Source organism: Dasypus novemcinctus, chromosome 8 (genome assembly GCF_030445035.2).
Source record: "Dasypus novemcinctus isolate mDasNov1 chromosome 8, mDasNov1.1.hap2, whole genome shotgun sequence".
Lineage (NCBI taxonomy): Eukaryota > Metazoa > Chordata > Mammalia > Cingulata > Dasypodidae > Dasypus > Dasypus novemcinctus.
In genome coordinates, this window is record NC_080680.1 from 46,368,043 (window position 1) to 46,386,077 (window position 18,035).

The following is an 18,035-nucleotide window of genomic DNA, read 5'->3' on the forward strand; positions in this document are numbered from 1 at the left end:
AGTGTTTTAGGCCAGAAGTTTGGGTGTGACTCAGCAGAGGCCAAGCGGTAAGATGTCCTGAGATAGTTGGGGTAAGGTGTCCAAAGGGTAAAGCATGGCATTAGGGCAAGATTGGCAGTGTGGTGGCCGAAGGAGTGGAGTGGTGCTTCATGGTCTACTCCCAGTCAGAGTAGCCATCAAGGGCATCCTCCAGGTCTCTCATATGTGGTTTACCTCATGATTAGAAGTTGGCTCACACTTACTTCAGGATGGTGTCTGTGGCCAGGAGTTTGGGGAGCACAAAGCAGGGGTTAGGGAGCCATCCAACCAGAGGTCTTACCTCCTATGGGCTGGCAATCCTGGACTGGACTGGATGCCAGGACTCAGTCCCAGGATGGCTGTGGACAAGGTGGGAAGCTGATTTTGCCTCTTTGTGTTCATAGTGAAGGAAATGAGAGAGGCAGATCTACTTCTTTCTGTTCAACAGCGGATTGTGGGGTAACCCTTTCTTTCAGAAGGAACTGCTTTATGGGAGAAAGGGGACTACCCTCCCATGAAGCAGGACTACCTTCCCACAGGCAGTCTCTGGGGAGGGAAGTCCCACTAGATGATGGAGACTTCAAGAGAAATCTCATTCTCTCTGTCCCTCCAGCTCAAACCAAGGAGAGTTAGGAAGGGAGAAAGCTTGGGCCACAGTTTCCACCCTAGAAGCTTAGGGCCTCTCCAAGGCTGCAGAAGGTAAGCTTAGGACCTCTCCAAGGCTGCAGAAGGTAAGTTCGATAGGCCAAAGTCAAGGCTTCTTCGGACAGCTGGGATGAGGATCAACCATTTGCTGCCAGTGGTTAGGTTCTTCTGAGAGAACTGGGCTTAAAGAGGGGGGCCACAAGGAACAGCCTTGCTTCCTTATTGCTGTTACTATCACTGAGATAGCAGTGCTGGTTTCTCCTCTTTCTTATATGGTTAGTAAAGTCCAAGTAGAACTCTTGATTTCAACAACCCAAATCCATTCTTCTTTCACCTTCCTCATCTCAGCAACTCGCATCACCATCTATGCAACTTCTTAAACCAGAAAATTGGACATGATCTTTGATTTAGTACTTTCCCTTATCACTCCCTCACATCAATTCCTTTAGCAAGTCCTATCATTTTTACTTCTTAAATATGTCTCTATATGATCATTTCCCTCTCTCTTCACTGACACCATAATAATCCAAATCATTGTCTTCCTCATCTGGTACCACACAACAACAGTAGCCTCTTTGTTATTTTCCCCATCTCCTCTCTTTTTTTTAAAGATTTATTTTTTCTTTATTTCTCTCCGCTTCCCTCCCCCAGTTGTCTGCTCTGCATCCATTCGCTGTGTTTTCTTCTGTGCCGGCTTCTCTCGTGTGTGTGGTGCCATTCTTGGGCAGGCTGCACTTTCTTTCATGCTGGGCAGCTCTCCTTACAGGGCACACTCCCTGCGCGTGGGCCTCCCCTATGTGGGGAACACCCCTGCGTGGCATGGGACACCTTGCGCACATCAGCACTGCACATGGGCCAGCTCCACACGGGTCAAGGAGGCCCGGGGTTTGAACTGCGGACCTCCTATGTGGTAGGTGGACGCCCTATCCATTCGGCCAAGTCTGCTTCCCACCCATTTCCTCTTAGACCCCTTTAATTTACAGTTCCTTCAGAAACTAGAGTAGACCCTTTCTGTCATTTTGGTCATGGGGTCCTGTTTATATCCTTTAGAGCACTTGTCATGAGCCATACATTTATCTTATTGTTATTTACTTTATTGTTAAATTCATCATTGTATTCTTCCTGCCTAACATGGTGCCTGGCACATAGTAAATAACTAGTTTTTAGAAGAATAACATTAGGCTGAAAAGTTTAGATTTGAATCAATAAGCAATGAAGAGCTATCAGACATTTCAAGGAATGGATTGATAAAGCATGAGGATGTGTTTTTTTGGGGGGAGGTGGATAATGGAGGCAGATGGATGGATGTTAATTTGGAGCCTCCTCTATTAACACAGCTTCCAGTTGACTGGATTTAAGGAAGTGGCACAAGAGGAAGAGATGGAATCCCAGAGAGTTTAAATGAAGAATCAGCAGGAGTTGTTATCATCTTGAATGTTTGGAAGAAGAGAAAGAGGCATCAGTATTGTAAATCTGGTGGACTGGAAAAATAGCATTACATTTTTGCTAAAAAAATGGCATGATGAAGAAGAACCTCAGATTTGGGTGGAAGACAAATTCAATTTTTAGACATGTTGAGCTTGAAATGACTATAAATATTTCCTACGGGCCACTGGAAACAGCTGGGACTGGGAACCTTCTTTGAGATTTTGGTTAGCCACTAAATAGACAGGGGGTTAATTATTCTCGACTTCCTTATCTGTGAAGTCACGAAATTAAAAAAGACACAGCAAACAGACACAGAGAACAGACAACCAGGGCGGGGCGGGGTGGTGGTGGTGGTAAGGGGGCGGGAATAAATAAATAAATAAATCTTTAAAAAAAAATTCTGTGACTCCAGTAGAAAGTAGAAAGTTAAAGCTCCAAAATTCTAAATCCAATTAAACAATTTTAAGAACATAGCCAAAATAACTTTTGAATCATAATTTTATTATATCAAACATGACCTTTAATAGGTGTGACATTACCTATTAAACCTGTGATTTTACAGAGCAGCCCCTGTTATAACGGATTTACTTTCCATACATGTATGTTTTTCTGCCTTCCAAATTTTCTATAATAACATGTAATATTGTTACAAATCAGGACACATTTTTAAAGATAAAAAATAAAAACTCACTGTGTCGATTTCTGAAAGAATATCTTTGGAACAAGCACTTGCCTTATACACACCAAACATATGTAAGCACAGAAGTTACTAATGTTCCCAGAAATCACTGGAAATTTCCCTCCAAGAACTACACACATGTTGATGTTTCTTGGAATCCCCTGAGGCAGGTTTCCCTTCTCTGGTTTCAGATTGCCTTGGTCCCAAAAATCACTAAACTGGAATCATACAATAAAGCCCATTGTTCCAATACTTCTCCCTGCAGACAAAATTCAGGGACCTAACTATTAGCCATTCTTCTCTATGTGGTTTCCATCTCCTGGAGGACTGTCACATTAAAGATATTTTTTATGGATTTGCTTTATTGTGGTAGGGCTTCCATTCCATCAACAACCAGCTTGGAAGGGAGGAAGAGAATAGTGTATGCCAAATAGAGTCCTGTTTGTTCATAAAACAGAGAATCATTCAGAGATGAGTGATTGGGATAAAGCACATGTGAGGAGTAGTGCCAAAAACTGGGTATATTTTACCAGGAGAAGAAGGTAGGACATTGGAGCTTTGTCGCAAGAGGAATTTAATTTATTCACAGAACTAATGGATTACAGTAAGAGGAAGAAAGGAGCCAGCTTGATATAGAAATATAACTTTTTAAGACAATTAGAGTTATTGGAAAATGGAACACAGTGCTTCCTGTGACATAAGCTACACATCCATAGTGGTGGACTGGAGAGTGGTGTGTTGGATAGAGCATTGACCTTGGTGACCTCTATGATCCCTCCAAGCTCTGAAGACCTATGATTGCATGAATCGTTAATTATTTAATTGGTTGACATACTGATATCGATTATACATATTGTTCTTTCATTTCCAGAATAATCACTTGGTACCTTTGTACTGTTTAAAAGGTAAGACTTTTTCAGGGTGTTCAACTGCATTCACATCTCCACAACAAAGCCACATTAAAGACTCTTTGCTATATTAGGATAGACTAGGTTACCTTATGTTGCACTAACAAGCAACTACTTGATAAATATATGTCCCAGAGACTTAAATCTTTGGTCTGTCCATGTGCCAGTTGAGCCCTGAATTTCAGCAGAGTTGCAACACCTACTCTTCAGTTCACTGGACTCACCCAGGGCAAGTAAAATGGAGACGATGATGGACAACACCCATCCCAAGGAGCGGAGAGTGTCTGCAAATGCAAGCAGGAAAGCTCCAACCATCTGCACCATGGGATATAAGTCTTCTCTCAATTAGAAGCAGAGTGAGCATCACTGTCCCCAAATCCTCAAGATTGGGGAATGAACAATGGACTGAAGTAGACTTATTATTATTTCTACTATAGACTTAATAGTATTCTAGCAAGGGAAGAACTCTTATCATTTGATGTAAAGGTAGTGGCCACCTGAGGTTCTGAGTGATGGGAGAGGGAAGAATAGGTGTAATATAGGGGCATTTTGGGGACATTGGATTTTTTTTTTAAAGATTTATTTTTCATTTATTTCTCTCCCCTTCCTGCCCTCCCCCCGCCAACCATTTTCTGCTCTCTGTGTCCATTTGCTGTGTGTTCTTCTGTGTCCGCTTGTATTCTTGTCAGTGGTCCCGGGAATCTGTTTCTCTTTTTTGTTGCATCATCTTGCTGCATCAGCTCTTCATGTGTGCTGCGTCACTCCTAGGCGGGCTGTGCTCTTTTGCACTGGGTGGCTTTCCGGGCGGGGTGCACTCCTTGCGTGGGGGGGGGGGGGCTCCCCTACACAGAGGGCACCCCTGCGTGGTATGGCATGGCACTCCTTGAAGGTGGCAGCATTTCATGTGGTCCAGCTCACCAGCTGGGCCAGAAGGCCCTGGGTTTGAACCCTAGACCTCCTTTATGGTAGGCAGGCACTCTTATCAATTGAGCCACATCTGCTTCCCTCTGAATAATTGTTCTTAATTCTTCTTTAAATGTTTGGTAGAATTTACTAGTGTATCTCTCTGGTCCTGGGCTTTCTTTCATTGGAAGTTTTTTTGATTACTGACTCAATCTTTAATTTGTTATATGTATATTCAGATTTTCTATTTCTTCTTTCTGTTTTATTTTTGAAATATATTTTTTATTTATTTTTAAAATATACTTAGATTACATAAAATGTTACATAAAAAATATAAGGGATTCCCATATGTCCCACTCTCCACATCTCCCACTTTCCCCCCATTAACAACTTCCTTTTTTTTAAAAAAAAAAAAGATTTATTTATTTATTTAATTTCTCCCCCTCCCCTGGTTGTCTGTTCTCTGTGTCTATTTGCTGCGTCTTGTTTCTTTGTCCGCCTCTGTTGTCGTCAGCGGTATGGGAAGTGTGGGCGGCGCCATTCCTGGGCAGGCTGCACTTTCTTTTCACGCTGGGCGGCTTTCCTCACAGGCGCACTCCTTGCGCGTGGGGCTCCCCCACGCGGGGGACACGCTTGCGTGGCACGGCACTCCTTGCGCATGGCCCGCTCCACACGGGTCAAGGAGGCCCGGGGTTTGAACCGCGGACCTCCCATATGGCAGACGGACGCCCCAACCACTGGGCCAAAGTCCATTTCCCAACAACTTCTTTCATTAGTGTGATACATTCATTGCAATTGATGAACACATTTTAGAGCATTGCCACACAGCATGGATTATAGTTTACATTGTAGTTTACGCTCTCTCCTACTCCATTCTGTAGGTTATGGCAGGATATATAATGGCCTGTATCTGTCATTACACCTATTTATTCTTGAGTCAGTGTAGGAAGTTTATGTGTTTCTACGAATTTGTTCATTTCATCTATGTTATTAATAGAGAATTCACTGACAATTATTCATAGTATTCTCTTATAATCCTTTTAATTTCTGTAAGATGGGTGGTATATTAGTCAGCCAAAGGGATGCTGATACAAAATACCAGAAATTGGTTGGTTTTTACACACGGTATTTCTTTGGGGTAGGAGCTTACAGATACCAGGCCATAAAGCATAAGTTACTTCCCTCACCAAAGTCTATTTTCACATGTTGGAGCAAGAAGGCTGACGACGGCTGCAAGGGTTCAGGCTTCCTGGGTTCCTCCCTTCCAGGGTCTTGCTTCTCTCTGGGTTCAGGGTTCCTTTCTTCCCAGGACTTGCTTCTTCCTGGGTTCAGGGTTCCTCTCTTCTTGGACCTGGCTTCTCTTTCCTCTGTGAGCTTACTTCCCAGGGCTCCAGCTTAAGGCTTCAACAATGAACTCCAACATCAAAACTCCAACATCAACAGCCCCCAACTCTGTACCTTGCCATGCCTTTTATCTCTGAGTCCCCACCCACCAAGGGGTGGGAATTCAACTCCCTAATGATGTAGCCCAATCAAAGCCCCAATCATAACTCAATCATGCCCAGGTACAGACCAGATTACAAACGTAATCCAATACCTACTTTTGGAATTCATAACCATATCAAACTGCTACAGGTGGGTAATAATATTCCTATTTTCATTCCTGATGTTAGTAATTTGAGTCTTCTCTCTTTTTTCTATTCAGTGTAGATAAAGGATTGTCAATTTGTTGACCTTTTTAAAGAAACAATTTTGGTTTTGTTGATTTTCTCTATTGTTTTTCAAGACACTATTACATTTATCTTTGTTCTAACCTTTATTTCCTTTCTTCTCTTTGTTTTGGGTTTAGTTAGCTCTTCTTTTGTATAGTTCCTTAAGGTGGAAGGTTAGATTATTGACTTGAGATCTTCCCTCTTGTTAAATGTAGTTGTTTAAAGCTAAATTTCCCTCTGAGTACTGCTTTCAATGAATCTCGTACTTTTTTTTTAAGATTTATTTTTTATTTATTTCTCTCCCCTTCCCCTCCCCCAGTTGTCTGCTCTATGTGTCCATTCGCTTTGTGTTCTTCTGTGACTGCTTCTATCCTTATCAGTGGCACCGGGAATCTGTGTTTCTTTTTGTTAAGTCATCTTGCTATGTCAGCTCTCCATGTGTGCAGCGCCATTCTTGGGCAGGTTGCACTTTCTTTCGCACTGGGCAGCTCTCCATATGGGGCGCACTCCTTGCGCGTGGGGCTCCCCTACATGGGGGACACTCCTGCGTGGCATGGCACTCCTTGCGCGCATCAGCACTGCGCATGGGCCAGCTCCACACGGGTCAAGGAGGCCCAGGGTTTGAACCGCAGACCTCCCATGTGGTAGGCAGTCGGACCTATCCATTGAGCCAAGTCCGCTTCCCACATCTCATACTTTTTGATGTGTTCTGATTTCTTTTTTGTTAATCTCAAAATGTTTTCTAATATTTCTTGTGATTTCTACTTTGCCCATTGTTTAAGAGTATGTTATTTAACTTACACATATTTGTGAATTTTCAAAATTTCCTTCTTTTATTGATTCCTAATTTCATTCCATTGTGGTCAGAGAACATACCTTATATGATTTAAATCTTTTAAAATTTATTAGGCTTGTTTTGTGGCTTAATATATGGTCTATCTGGATAATGTTCCATGTGCACTGTTGTCAGGTGAATGTTTCGTATATATATCTGCTAAGTCCAATTTGTTTATAATGTTGCTCAAGTCTTTCATATTCTTTTTTTTTTTTTTTTAGGAGGTACTGGGGATTGAACCCAGGACCTCGTACATGGGAAGCAAGCACTCAACCACTGAGCTACATCTGCTCCCCAATGACAGTTTTTGTTTCTGTTTTCCCATTTGTTTGCTTTTAGGAGGTACTGGGGATTGAACCCAGGACCTCATACATAGGAAGCAGGCACTCAACTGCTTCAGCTTCATCCACTCCGTTCATATTCCGTTTGATCTTCGGTCTTATTGTTGTACCTACTATTGAAAGTGGGGTGTTGAAACCTCCAATTATTATGGTAGAACTATCTATTTCTCTCTTCAGTTTTGTCAGGTTTTTCTTCATGTATTTTGGGCTCTGTTAGTAGGTGTATATGTTTAAATTGTTATATCTTCTTGATAAATTGATCCTTTTTTCTTTACACATTGACCTTTGTGTTTAATTACAATTTAAATGCCTTAGTTCCTAAGTTCAGGTTTGCAAGGAATATCTTTTTCCATCATTTTAATTTCAATCTATGTGTGTCTTTAAATATAAAGTATCTTGTAGAAAACGTACAGTTGTATGAGCTTTTAAAATCTATTCTGCCAATCTTTACCTTTTAATTGGAGAGTTTAATCTATTTACATTTAATATAATTTCTGATAAAGGATTTACTACTGCCATCTTACTATTTGTGCTCTATGCATCTTATATCATTTTCTATCAATTCCTCCATTATTGCCTTCTTTTGTGTTAGCTATTTTCTAGTGCATTATTTTAATTATTTTTCATTTCTTTTACTACATACTTTTTAGCATTTTTTGGTAGTATTTGCCCTGGGGATTACAATAAAAATCTTAATTTCTAACAATCTGGTTAAAATTACTACAAAGTTAAGTTTACTAGTATATAAAATCTTTACTCCTGTATAGCACCTTCCTCCCCACCTTATGTAGTTACTATCACAAATTTCATATTATATACTCTTGGCCCATCAACTTAGATTCATAATTAATGCTTTATGCAGTTGTCTTTTAAATAAGATAGGAAAAAAGAGAAGTTATAAAAGATTACATTAACATTGTCTTTTAATTTACCTAGGTGTTTTCCTTTACCAATGCTCCTTGTTTCTTTACAGGGATTCCAGTTACTGTTTAGTGTTCTTTAATTTCTGCCTGAAGGACTCCAACATTTCTTACTAGGCAGGTTTGTTAGTGATGAATTTTCTCAGCTATAATCTGGAAATGTCTTAATTTCTTCTTAATTTTTTAATTAGAAAAGTACCTTTACAGAAAAATCATGCAGAAAATACAGAGTTCTTATATACACCTCTCCAACATACACACTATCTCCCCTATTATTAATACGTTGCACTGTCGGATACATTTGTTACAATTGATGAAAGCACATTTTTATAATTGCACTAGTAATGACAGCCCATAGCTGTTTGTGCTATGCAGTTCCATGGATTTAAAAAAAAAATTTTATTCTAGGAACATATATACAACCTAACAGGACTTGATTTCTTGATGGGGTTGTGGCAAGGTTCTAGTAGCATGTAGGACCAGAAATATTGTTGAGGACCTTTTTAATATAATCTACTTCACTTGGTAATATTTTTATTATTCTGACTTATCCTTCAGATTCACTTAACTGTCCAGAACAGCCTTTCTTGATGCCCCAGAAAGTTTAGTGCTTCCTGGTTCCCAGAGCTTTAATACACTTAAAATTATTTAACTGTTGGTTATCTAAGTATATTGTATGCTCTATGAGTAAAGGGAACTACATTTCTTTCTTTTTTTTAACTTTTTATTTTGAAATATTTTAAAGCTTATAGGATAGTTACAAAAATAATACAAATTCCATCCAGAGAACTCTAACATACCCTGATCCCCTCTCCTATCCAAATACCTGGATCCACCATTTTAACATTTTGCAACATTTGCCATATCATTCTATCATCCATCTATCTATCTGTCTATCAATTATTCCATTTTCTGAACACCTGAATGTAGGTTGTATGCATCATGTTCCCTGAACAGTAATACTGAATGTATATTTCCTAAGAACAAGGATATTCACTTATGTAACCATTTTAGGTGCAGTTACCAAATTCAAGGAAATTAACATTGATATAAAGCTGTCATAGCCTATATTCAAAATTTTTACATGTCCCAATAATATCCCTTTGAGACTTTTCTCCTTTCTTGCTAGATCTCATCCAGAATCATATATTGCCTTTGTCATTGTCTTTTTCACTGCTCTTTTTTAAAAAAATTCAGGGGAGTGGATGTAGTTCAAGTGTTTGAAGGCACGCTTCCCATGTACGAGGTCCCAGATTTGATCCCCGGTACCTCCTAAAAACAAACAAACAAAAAAATGAAAAAAACCAACTCTTATTGGGGAGCAGATGTAGCTCAGTGGTTGAGCATTTGCTTCCCATGTATGACGTCCTGGGTTCAATCCCCGGTACCTCCTAAAAAATTTTTTTTTTTTAAATTCTGGAAACATATATACAACATTAACTTTCCCATCTCAACCACTTCCAAGCAGACCATTCAATGGAATTAATCACATTCACAACACTGCAGTACCTTTATCACCTAAAATTTTCCCACCTCTCCAAAGAGAAATCCTACATGCATTATGCATTAACTCCTTATTCTTTCCACCCCTTATCCCCCACTCCTGGCAACCCGTACCTAATTTCTGTCTCTATGAGCTTGCATATACTCTGGTATTTTCTTTGTAGTTACAACATGCCTTAAATGTAACATCGAATAACTATAATAATCTCATATGCTTTGATACCAATTTATTGCAGTGGTATACATCAACTATATCCCTATTCCTTTCCCTCCCCAACCTTTATGTAGATCTTGTCACAAATTACATGTTTATATGAGTCCTAAAACACTGATTTATCATTACATTTTATGCATGTGGGTGGAGGAAATTTAAGCAGATTTATATTGAAAATAGTAAGCACTGAGGGAATATGAACAGGACACAGGGTCTGCAACAAAGAATAATAGTTGTTTTCTTAAGGTTGTTGGGTACTTAAATGAAAGAAAACAAAAACAAAAACACTCCTGAGGTAATGGCTCCTCCCCTTGCCCTGGTATCCCCACAGCAGGAATCAAGGGAGGCCCTCAGAGCTCCTAGAGCCTCCAACACTCCCCACATGACCATTGCCAACCTCCCAAAAGGCAGTCTCAAGAAAGGGCATTGATATAAATGGATCACCTACCTCCACCAAGGGACTTCAGGACTGATTTTGTCAGTTATACCCACATCTCTACTACTTGTCATCCTATAGTTCAAAGTGGTTCCTCATCATTGACTCTCATGCACCTGTAAGGCTAGGCATACCCTAACCTTATTCCAGCTTCCGTCTCCCCACTGTGCACTCTGGAACTCATGGTATGGTAAAAACTAAGAGTGGCTGCACCCACGTTATGATATTGGATTCCTAAAAGTTGGTAGTCATTTGATAGTTAACTGAGCATCGTTGAAGGTTTTTGAGAACAGTGACATAATCCCATCTTTAGGAAGATATTGGTGTACAGGATCAATTGGGAGTAGAAAGGAAAGAAGGAAAGACATTGTGTACGTGTTGTGTAAGTGTGTTTAAAACTATCCATTTTGAGGACTTTACTTGGACTGAAGATCATTAAGAGTAAATGAAGGGACGGATAAGAAAGGAGCAAAGCGAGTTGTCTCAATAAAAACAAGCAACTGGCTGATTTCCCAGTGCAAACTGCCTTGGCCAGCTTTGCAGTGTTCCTCTAGTCCTTTCCGGTGTGTAAGACGGGAATGGCACTGCCTCGCAGGATTACAGCGGAGACTGAGGGGACAGCCTGCGCAGCGCTGCCAGCATCCTGACTGCAAGACAAGCGCGCCAACCTGTTTTCTCATCAGTAAGAAAAAGGCGGAGGGTGGGAAGGAGGGGAGATTATCAGCCTTACTCCCGGGGTTGCCGTGAGTAGCGAAGCTAAATTCCCGGCACGTAGTAGGTACACAACACGGTCCGGCCTACCCTCACCCCCACACTCGGGAAGACCCTCCGGAGACAGCCCTCCAAGCGAGCTCCCGCGCCTCAAACCGCGGGCGGCACTCCGCGCTCCCTCCCGCCGCGCGCTGTTGCCGGGGCTCGGGAGCCGCCCAGCTGCCCTGCAAGCCAATGGCGGCGCGGCCCGGGCACCGCCCAGCTCCAAGGCTGGCCAATGGCGGCGCGGCACAGACGCCCTGGTCCCGAGCGGGCCAGTAGCGGCGCGGACCGGCGCGGGAGCCGCCCCCAGCCGGGCGGGGAGCCTGGGCGGCCACCGCGGACTCCGCCCCGCTCCCCTCTGACCCGGTGTCTCGTCTCTCCGTCTTCCTGTTCCAAACCACGTGGACACGCCAGGGGCTGCGGGGTGCGGGACCGAGCCAGGGCCGCTACCGCCGCTGTTCGCTGTCGCCGCCGGGGCCGCGACCTCCGCCGAGGTCCGCAGCCGCCGCGCCCCGGCCGCTCGCTCCCCTGCGGAGGACGCGCACATGGCAACCCAGGCGCACTCCCTCAGCTACGCGGGCTGTAACTTCTTGCGCCAGCGTTTGGTCCTGTCCACTCTGAGCGGGCGCCCTGTCAAGATCCGAAAGATTCGGGCCAGAGACGACAACCCGGGCCTCCGAGGTAACTTCGGGCGGGCCGAGAGGAGACGGGACTGGTGTCTCGGGGGCGGGCGCGCTGGGGGCCTCCGGGTCCCGCGGGCGCTTTGGGTAGGGCGGGTGGCGCGCCCACCCCACACCCGAACGTGCGGGTGGCGGAGGGGAGGCGGGGTCGGCGCCGTAGGGAAGAGCTCAGCTGCGCGCTGCGCGCGTGGCGTCCTCGGGGCTCGGATAGTAAACAGCTGCACGTTTTCAAGCTTTACGTGTTGCAGCAAATCCCAGGCATCGCCTCTTCACTTACTTTCGGTCTTAGTCCCGCATAAACCTCTCAAAGGAGAAAAACAGTTGGACCGAAATGTGGTGAATGGGCCGATGTAAAGATGGAGAGAGATTTGGAGAGAAAAGTACCACTGGTTGATTTCCTGCCCTGTCCCGAAACAGGTTTCTTAGGCAGCTGGCCCCTTAGACATGGGCTGTCCCTGTGGCCATGATTTCTCTGCTGCCCTCGCACTTCCCCTTGGGTGTGAATTAAGCAGTTAAAAAAATTTTTTGTGTTTGTTTTCAGCTGAATGATTGATGTGCCCAAAAGAGGAGCGTTGAAATAGATGTTTAACAGTTGTGGGACCCACTTTCCTTGACTTTAGAAAAGGGTTGGTGGCAAGCGCTAGAGTACAGGCTTCCAAGCCCACTTTTTGCCCTGCAAAGGTAGATAACAGCTTCATCACGCCAAATAGCACCGGTTTTCAACGGGTCTAAGGCACATGCATTTAAAAGCTTCTGTCTAGTTATCCCAAATTGGAAGACTCCCTTAAAGAAAGACAAAGGGTTTGCGGTTGGTCCTGGTGAATTCCTGGGTCGTGCTGATGTATTTTGTATTGGCTCCTGCATTAGGTGGCCAGCCTATTTCATCATCTATATGGATGCGTTTTCTGGACAGCTTCATTTCTATCTCTCTTGAATGGCGATTGGTTGTACATGGGGGAAAATGCCATGTCATTGATGGAGATAGAAGGTTAGAATGGAAAGAACCAGAAGATCTTACTTACTGTGGTGAGGAACGGGGTGACAACAGGAAAGACATGTTGGTATATGGTTCTTGTCCTTTCTTTACTGTTCAGAAACACTGAGGAAGTGAAGGAGAGACCCCTGGGATGGTTTGTGCCAGGTGTTCTTCCCCCTAAACATCTTTTGCACTTATTTTGAGTCTGCACCTTGGGTAAAGCAATCCTTGATGGCTCTGTTCTGTGGCATTCACAGTCAAGTCTCCATCTCACCCCTAGATGAACACAGAGAACTTGCCACTAGCTGGATTTAAGAAGACAGACTTTCTGTGAACACTGGGCATAGCTTTTTTTTCTGAATAAAAGTGTTTTAGTCCGGAGCCTTGGGATTTCTCACAAATATAGTGCACATAAGATAACAATTTAGTGTTTGCCCCTTGACAGATGACCTTAAACTAATTTAATGTCCCCAAGGATATTTCCCCTCTCTGTCCCCTCTTCTGTTTGTGAACATCTCCTCCCTACTGCACACACATTTCTGTTTCATCCAAGAACAGGGCTTAGCCACTTGGCACTTGTCTGAAAGGGTGCAGATTTTACCTGGGAGACTTAGTACTGGTTAGCATGTGTGCTGCTGGTATTTTATGGGGAGCACTCGTGTAGAGCATTATTTGCCTTATTTCATTAATATTCCAGGAGGCTTCAGCCCTCAGAAACCTCAGTTGTTTGCTTAATTTCTTATAGAATAGGGAACTGAGATATATGCACCACCTATATCAGCATTCATAGACATGTATATTATGTGTACATGTGTATAAGTGCACATATGTGCATATAAGCACATACATAGGCGTAATGCATGTAACCTCAGATGTGATTTGTGTCATAGTCAAGTGAGTCCTTAGTAGCTTGATTTAGGATGTAGGCAAGGGGTTGTATGTTGCCAGTCATCTATCCTTTTCTGCTTCTTCCTGACTCAGATTCTGAGCTGGAAAAAACTCAGTGCATATCTGATAAAAGTCCAGTTCAAATGCAAGAATCCCATTTGGTGTGGTGTAGGAGTGGGTGCAAGAGGCCTTCTGCCTCACAGTTACTCAATGAGAATAAGTTTTTTGAGCCCCAGTTATGTGCAAGTACTGGGTTGTAAAAGTGAGAAATTGGTTGCCCTCACTCTCAAGGAGCTTTCCATCTAGGTAGAGCTTGAGTAACTTGAAGTAGGAAACTTCAGGAAGGGCTTCCTGGAAGTTATGAAGACTTGGTGGATCTGCCTCTGATCTGGACAGATAGGATTGAGATGACTGCTGTGAGAATTATTGTTGGTGAATGAAACAGTTCAGTTGGTGAAAGAACAAGTTTTTAATTATGTTGAGGTAAAATCCTTAATTTGTTATGGTCAGAGTAGCCTAGTAGTTTAGAGATTGGACTCAAGAGTTAGACCTGGGTTTGAGTCCAGTTCTGCATTTTGCTATTAGTTCTTGGGTAAATTCTTTAACATTTTGAGTTTCATTTTTTCATCTGTAAAATGGGGCTAGTACTACCTACCTTATAGGATTATTGTGAGGATTAAATGAAAAAGTACTTGAAAAGTGCTCTGAATATTGCCTGGTACATAGGAAGAATAAATGCTAGCTGGTTTTATTATTATGTAGCTTCTGCACACTGGTTGTAGTTTTGCCCCTCACACCCCAAATCTGTTCCTGCTTCTATGTGGAAACTCTTCAGATATTTAAAGAGAATCACGCTTTTTCTTTGTCTTTCCTTTTTAGTCTAAAAGTTACCTCTAGGGTGATGGTTTCCAAATTTCTGTGTGTTGTGTATATAGTGCAATGATTCTCAACCTGGAGATTACTTTGCTCCCTACAGGAAATTTGACAATCTAGAGATGTTTTTGGTTGTCACAGCTGGGAGATGCTACTGGCATCTAATGGATAGAGCCCTGGGATGCTGCTGAACACCCTCCAGTGCGTAGGAGAGCCCCCACAATGAATTATCTCCCCCAAGATTTCGGTAGTACTAAAGTTGAGAAATGCTCGTCTAATGGACTTAATTTTAAGCTTTTTCTTTTCCTCATATCCCTGATGGTTGGGAATAGCAGCATGTGAAGAAACCAAGAAAACTGCATAAGGATTCAAAAGGGAATAAGATGCAGGTCAAACTCCCGAGTTGAGGCAGATCCATTAATCTCTTAAACAAAACTGCCTCCTTCCAATGCAGAGGTATTGTAAATATTGAGAAGAATTTGCATCCCAAAGAAAGATGCTCCATTTCCTGAAATGATTTTTATAGTGATACAGTCACATACCTAATTTATGCCTCACTCTTGAGGAGCATGAACAATTATGTTGCCTCATTATATTCATCCAGTCAATGAGGAGGAGCGTTTTTGTTGCTGTTTTACTGAGGGTGAAAGCCAAGCCATAACTAGCCAAGGTATGCTGGTGATGTGGATCATCCGGTCAGTGACGGAGTTGGAAAGAGCATGCAGCCAGCTCTAGCCTGGAGGCCTGTTTTTTCCCCATTAACTGATGATGGCTTTGGGTGTTCGTTACCAGTATTGTAAAGCATCTGCCCAAAGTTCCTCTGTCTCTGGATTTCATGAGAGCTGTGTCTTGCAGGTTTTACTTGATATAACAATTTCTGGTTAAGGTGAGGAACAAATGGAAAAGAATCCCACCAAATGATAATTTTAAAATAAAGATTTTTTAAAAATGTATTTCTCCCCACCCCTCGTTGTTTGCACTCTCTCTCTGCTCTCTGTTTGTTCATTGTATACTCTCTGTGTCTGCTTGTCTTCTTTTTAGGAGGCATCAGGAATCAAATCTGGGATCTCCCATGTGGTAGGTGGGAGCCCAATTGCTTAAACTGCATCTGCTTCCCAGTTTTTTTTTTTTTTTTTTTTGAGGTACCGGGGGTTGAGACTTGAACAAGGGACCTCGTATGTGGGAAGCCAGTGCTCAACCACTGGCCACATTGGCTCCCCAAAATGATAATTGTGTAAAGTGGGATTAGTAGAAATGGTAGGCTTGGCTGGTTGCACTGGTTTAGGAGTTAGGAGATTAGGCTGCTCCTACCTGAGATTCTGAGCTGGTCACATGACTAAGGCTCAGTGTCTTCTTTGAAATTAGAGCAGTTACTTCTTCCCATGGGGGTGCTACACATGGCTTAAACAGGTAAGGTTATGAAAATGGAGGGAAGTGTGGAGTTTTGTCACAAGAATCCTTTAAAATACACTGAGGAAACATGCTATATAGAGGTCCTTTGATAGATAAAGTGTCTTTTGGTAAACCCGTATTGTTTTGGAGATAAATCTGGCTGTTCATAAATTGGATTTTCTAGAAGGATGTGTCCCTATATTTTATTCCAGCATTGTCTGGGTCTTAGAATTGTTGATAGACTCCTGGATATGGGAGGGACCAGATGACAGTAAAATGATAAGCATAGGTGGGGTATTGTCTTTTCGAATAGGAACCTGCCCTCTAGTGACTGCCCCAGTCAAGACTCATTACCTCATGCCTTTTTCCAGATCTCCTGTTGCATGAAAGTTGTAAAATGCTATTCCAGGGAAGCGGATTTGGCCCAATGGATAGGGCGTCTGCCTGCCACATGGGAGGTCCAAGGTTCAAACCCAGGGCCTCCTAGACCGTGTGATGAGCTGGCCCACGCTCAGTGCTGATGCGCGCAAGGAGTACCCTGCCATGCAGGGGTGTCCCGCACGTAGGGGAGCCCCAGGCACAAGGAGTGCGCCCTGTAAGGAGAGCTCCCCAGCACAAAAACAGAGCAGCCTGCCCAGGAATGGCGCCGCACACACGGAGAGCTGACGCGGCAAGATGATGCAACAAAAAGAGATGTGGATTCTGGGTGCCGCTGACAAGAATACAGGCGGACACAGAAGAACACTCAGTAAATGGATACAGAGAGCATCATCTGGGGGCGGGGGAAGGGAAGAGAAATGAAAAAAACCCAAAAAACTAAATCTTTGAAAAAGAAAAGCTATTCCCGATGAAATTATCACCACCTTTTAAAATTAAACATTGTATTTTGAGATATTTATAGATTCATATGCAGTTGTAATAAATAATAGGGAGAGATTCTGTCTACGTTTTACCCAGGTTCCCTCAATGTTAACATCTTGCAAATTTATAGTATAATATCACAGTCAGGGCATTGACATAGTCAAGATTTAGAACATTTCCGTCATCACAAGCATCTCTCACAACAGTGCTCTTTATAGCGATACCCCATCCCTTTCCTTAACTCTGGATGGCCACTAGTTTGTTCTCCATTTCTGTACTTTTGTTACTTCAAGAATGTTATAAATAGAATCATATAGTATGTAACCTTTTGGGATTGACTTTTTTATATTCTGCATAATTCTCTGGAGATTCACTCAGGTTGCTGTGTTTATCAGTTTTTATTGCTAAGTAGTATTCCATCTATGGATGTACCACCTTACCTGTTTAAGAACATCTGGGTTTTCAGTTTGGGATTGTTCTGAATAAGGCTGAAGAAAAAATTCATGTACAGATTTTTGTGTGAACATAAGTCTCCATTTCTCTGGCATAAATGCCCAGTAGTACAATTGCTGCATTATATGCTATTTCTATGTTTAGTTTTTGAAAAGCTGCCAAACAATTTTCCAAAGTGGCTGTACCATTTTACATTCCCACCAGCGATGTGTGAGTACTCCAGTTTTTCCACATCCTCACCATTTTGCCATTTTGCCATTTTGATAGGTGCGTAGTGATTTCTCATTGAGGTTTTAATTTGCATTTTCCTTTGGCTAATGATACTGAACATTTTCCGTATGTTTATTTGCCATTTATGTAGCATCTGCCACAAAATGTCTCTCCAGTTTTGGTTGTTTGTTTTGTTTTGTTTTACTGTTGAATTTTGAGAGTTATCTTACATAGTCTAGATAATAGTCCTTTGTCAGATATGTGGCTCACTAGTGTTTCTCTTCACTCTTTAGCTTGTCTTTTATCCACTTTACAAGATCTTTGTAGAAGAACAGATTTTAATTTAGATGAAGTAGAATTTATCAACTTTTCCTTTTATGTGTCAATTTTTTGCTGTTAAGTCTCAG

The 18,035-nt window shown here is 42.4% G+C and overlaps 1 protein-coding gene across 2 annotated transcripts in view; it reads left to right on the top strand.

The window, feature by feature from the left end:
- The first annotated feature begins 11,607 nt into the window (after positions 1–11,607).
- The window catches only part of RCL1 (RNA terminal phosphate cyclase like 1), a 68,444-nt gene continuing 62,016 nt past the window's right edge, over positions 11,608–18,035 (top strand). The window contains exon 1 of one of the 2 annotated variants that reach the window (XM_058301805.1): positions 11,608–11,976. In XM_058301805.1, coding sequence (XP_058157788.1) covers positions 11,841–11,976 — 136 coding nt within the window. In that variant the 5' untranslated portion in view covers positions 11,608–11,840. The remainder of the gene's footprint in view (positions 11,977–18,035) is intronic. The other variant, XM_058301806.1, reaches the window with a different exon arrangement.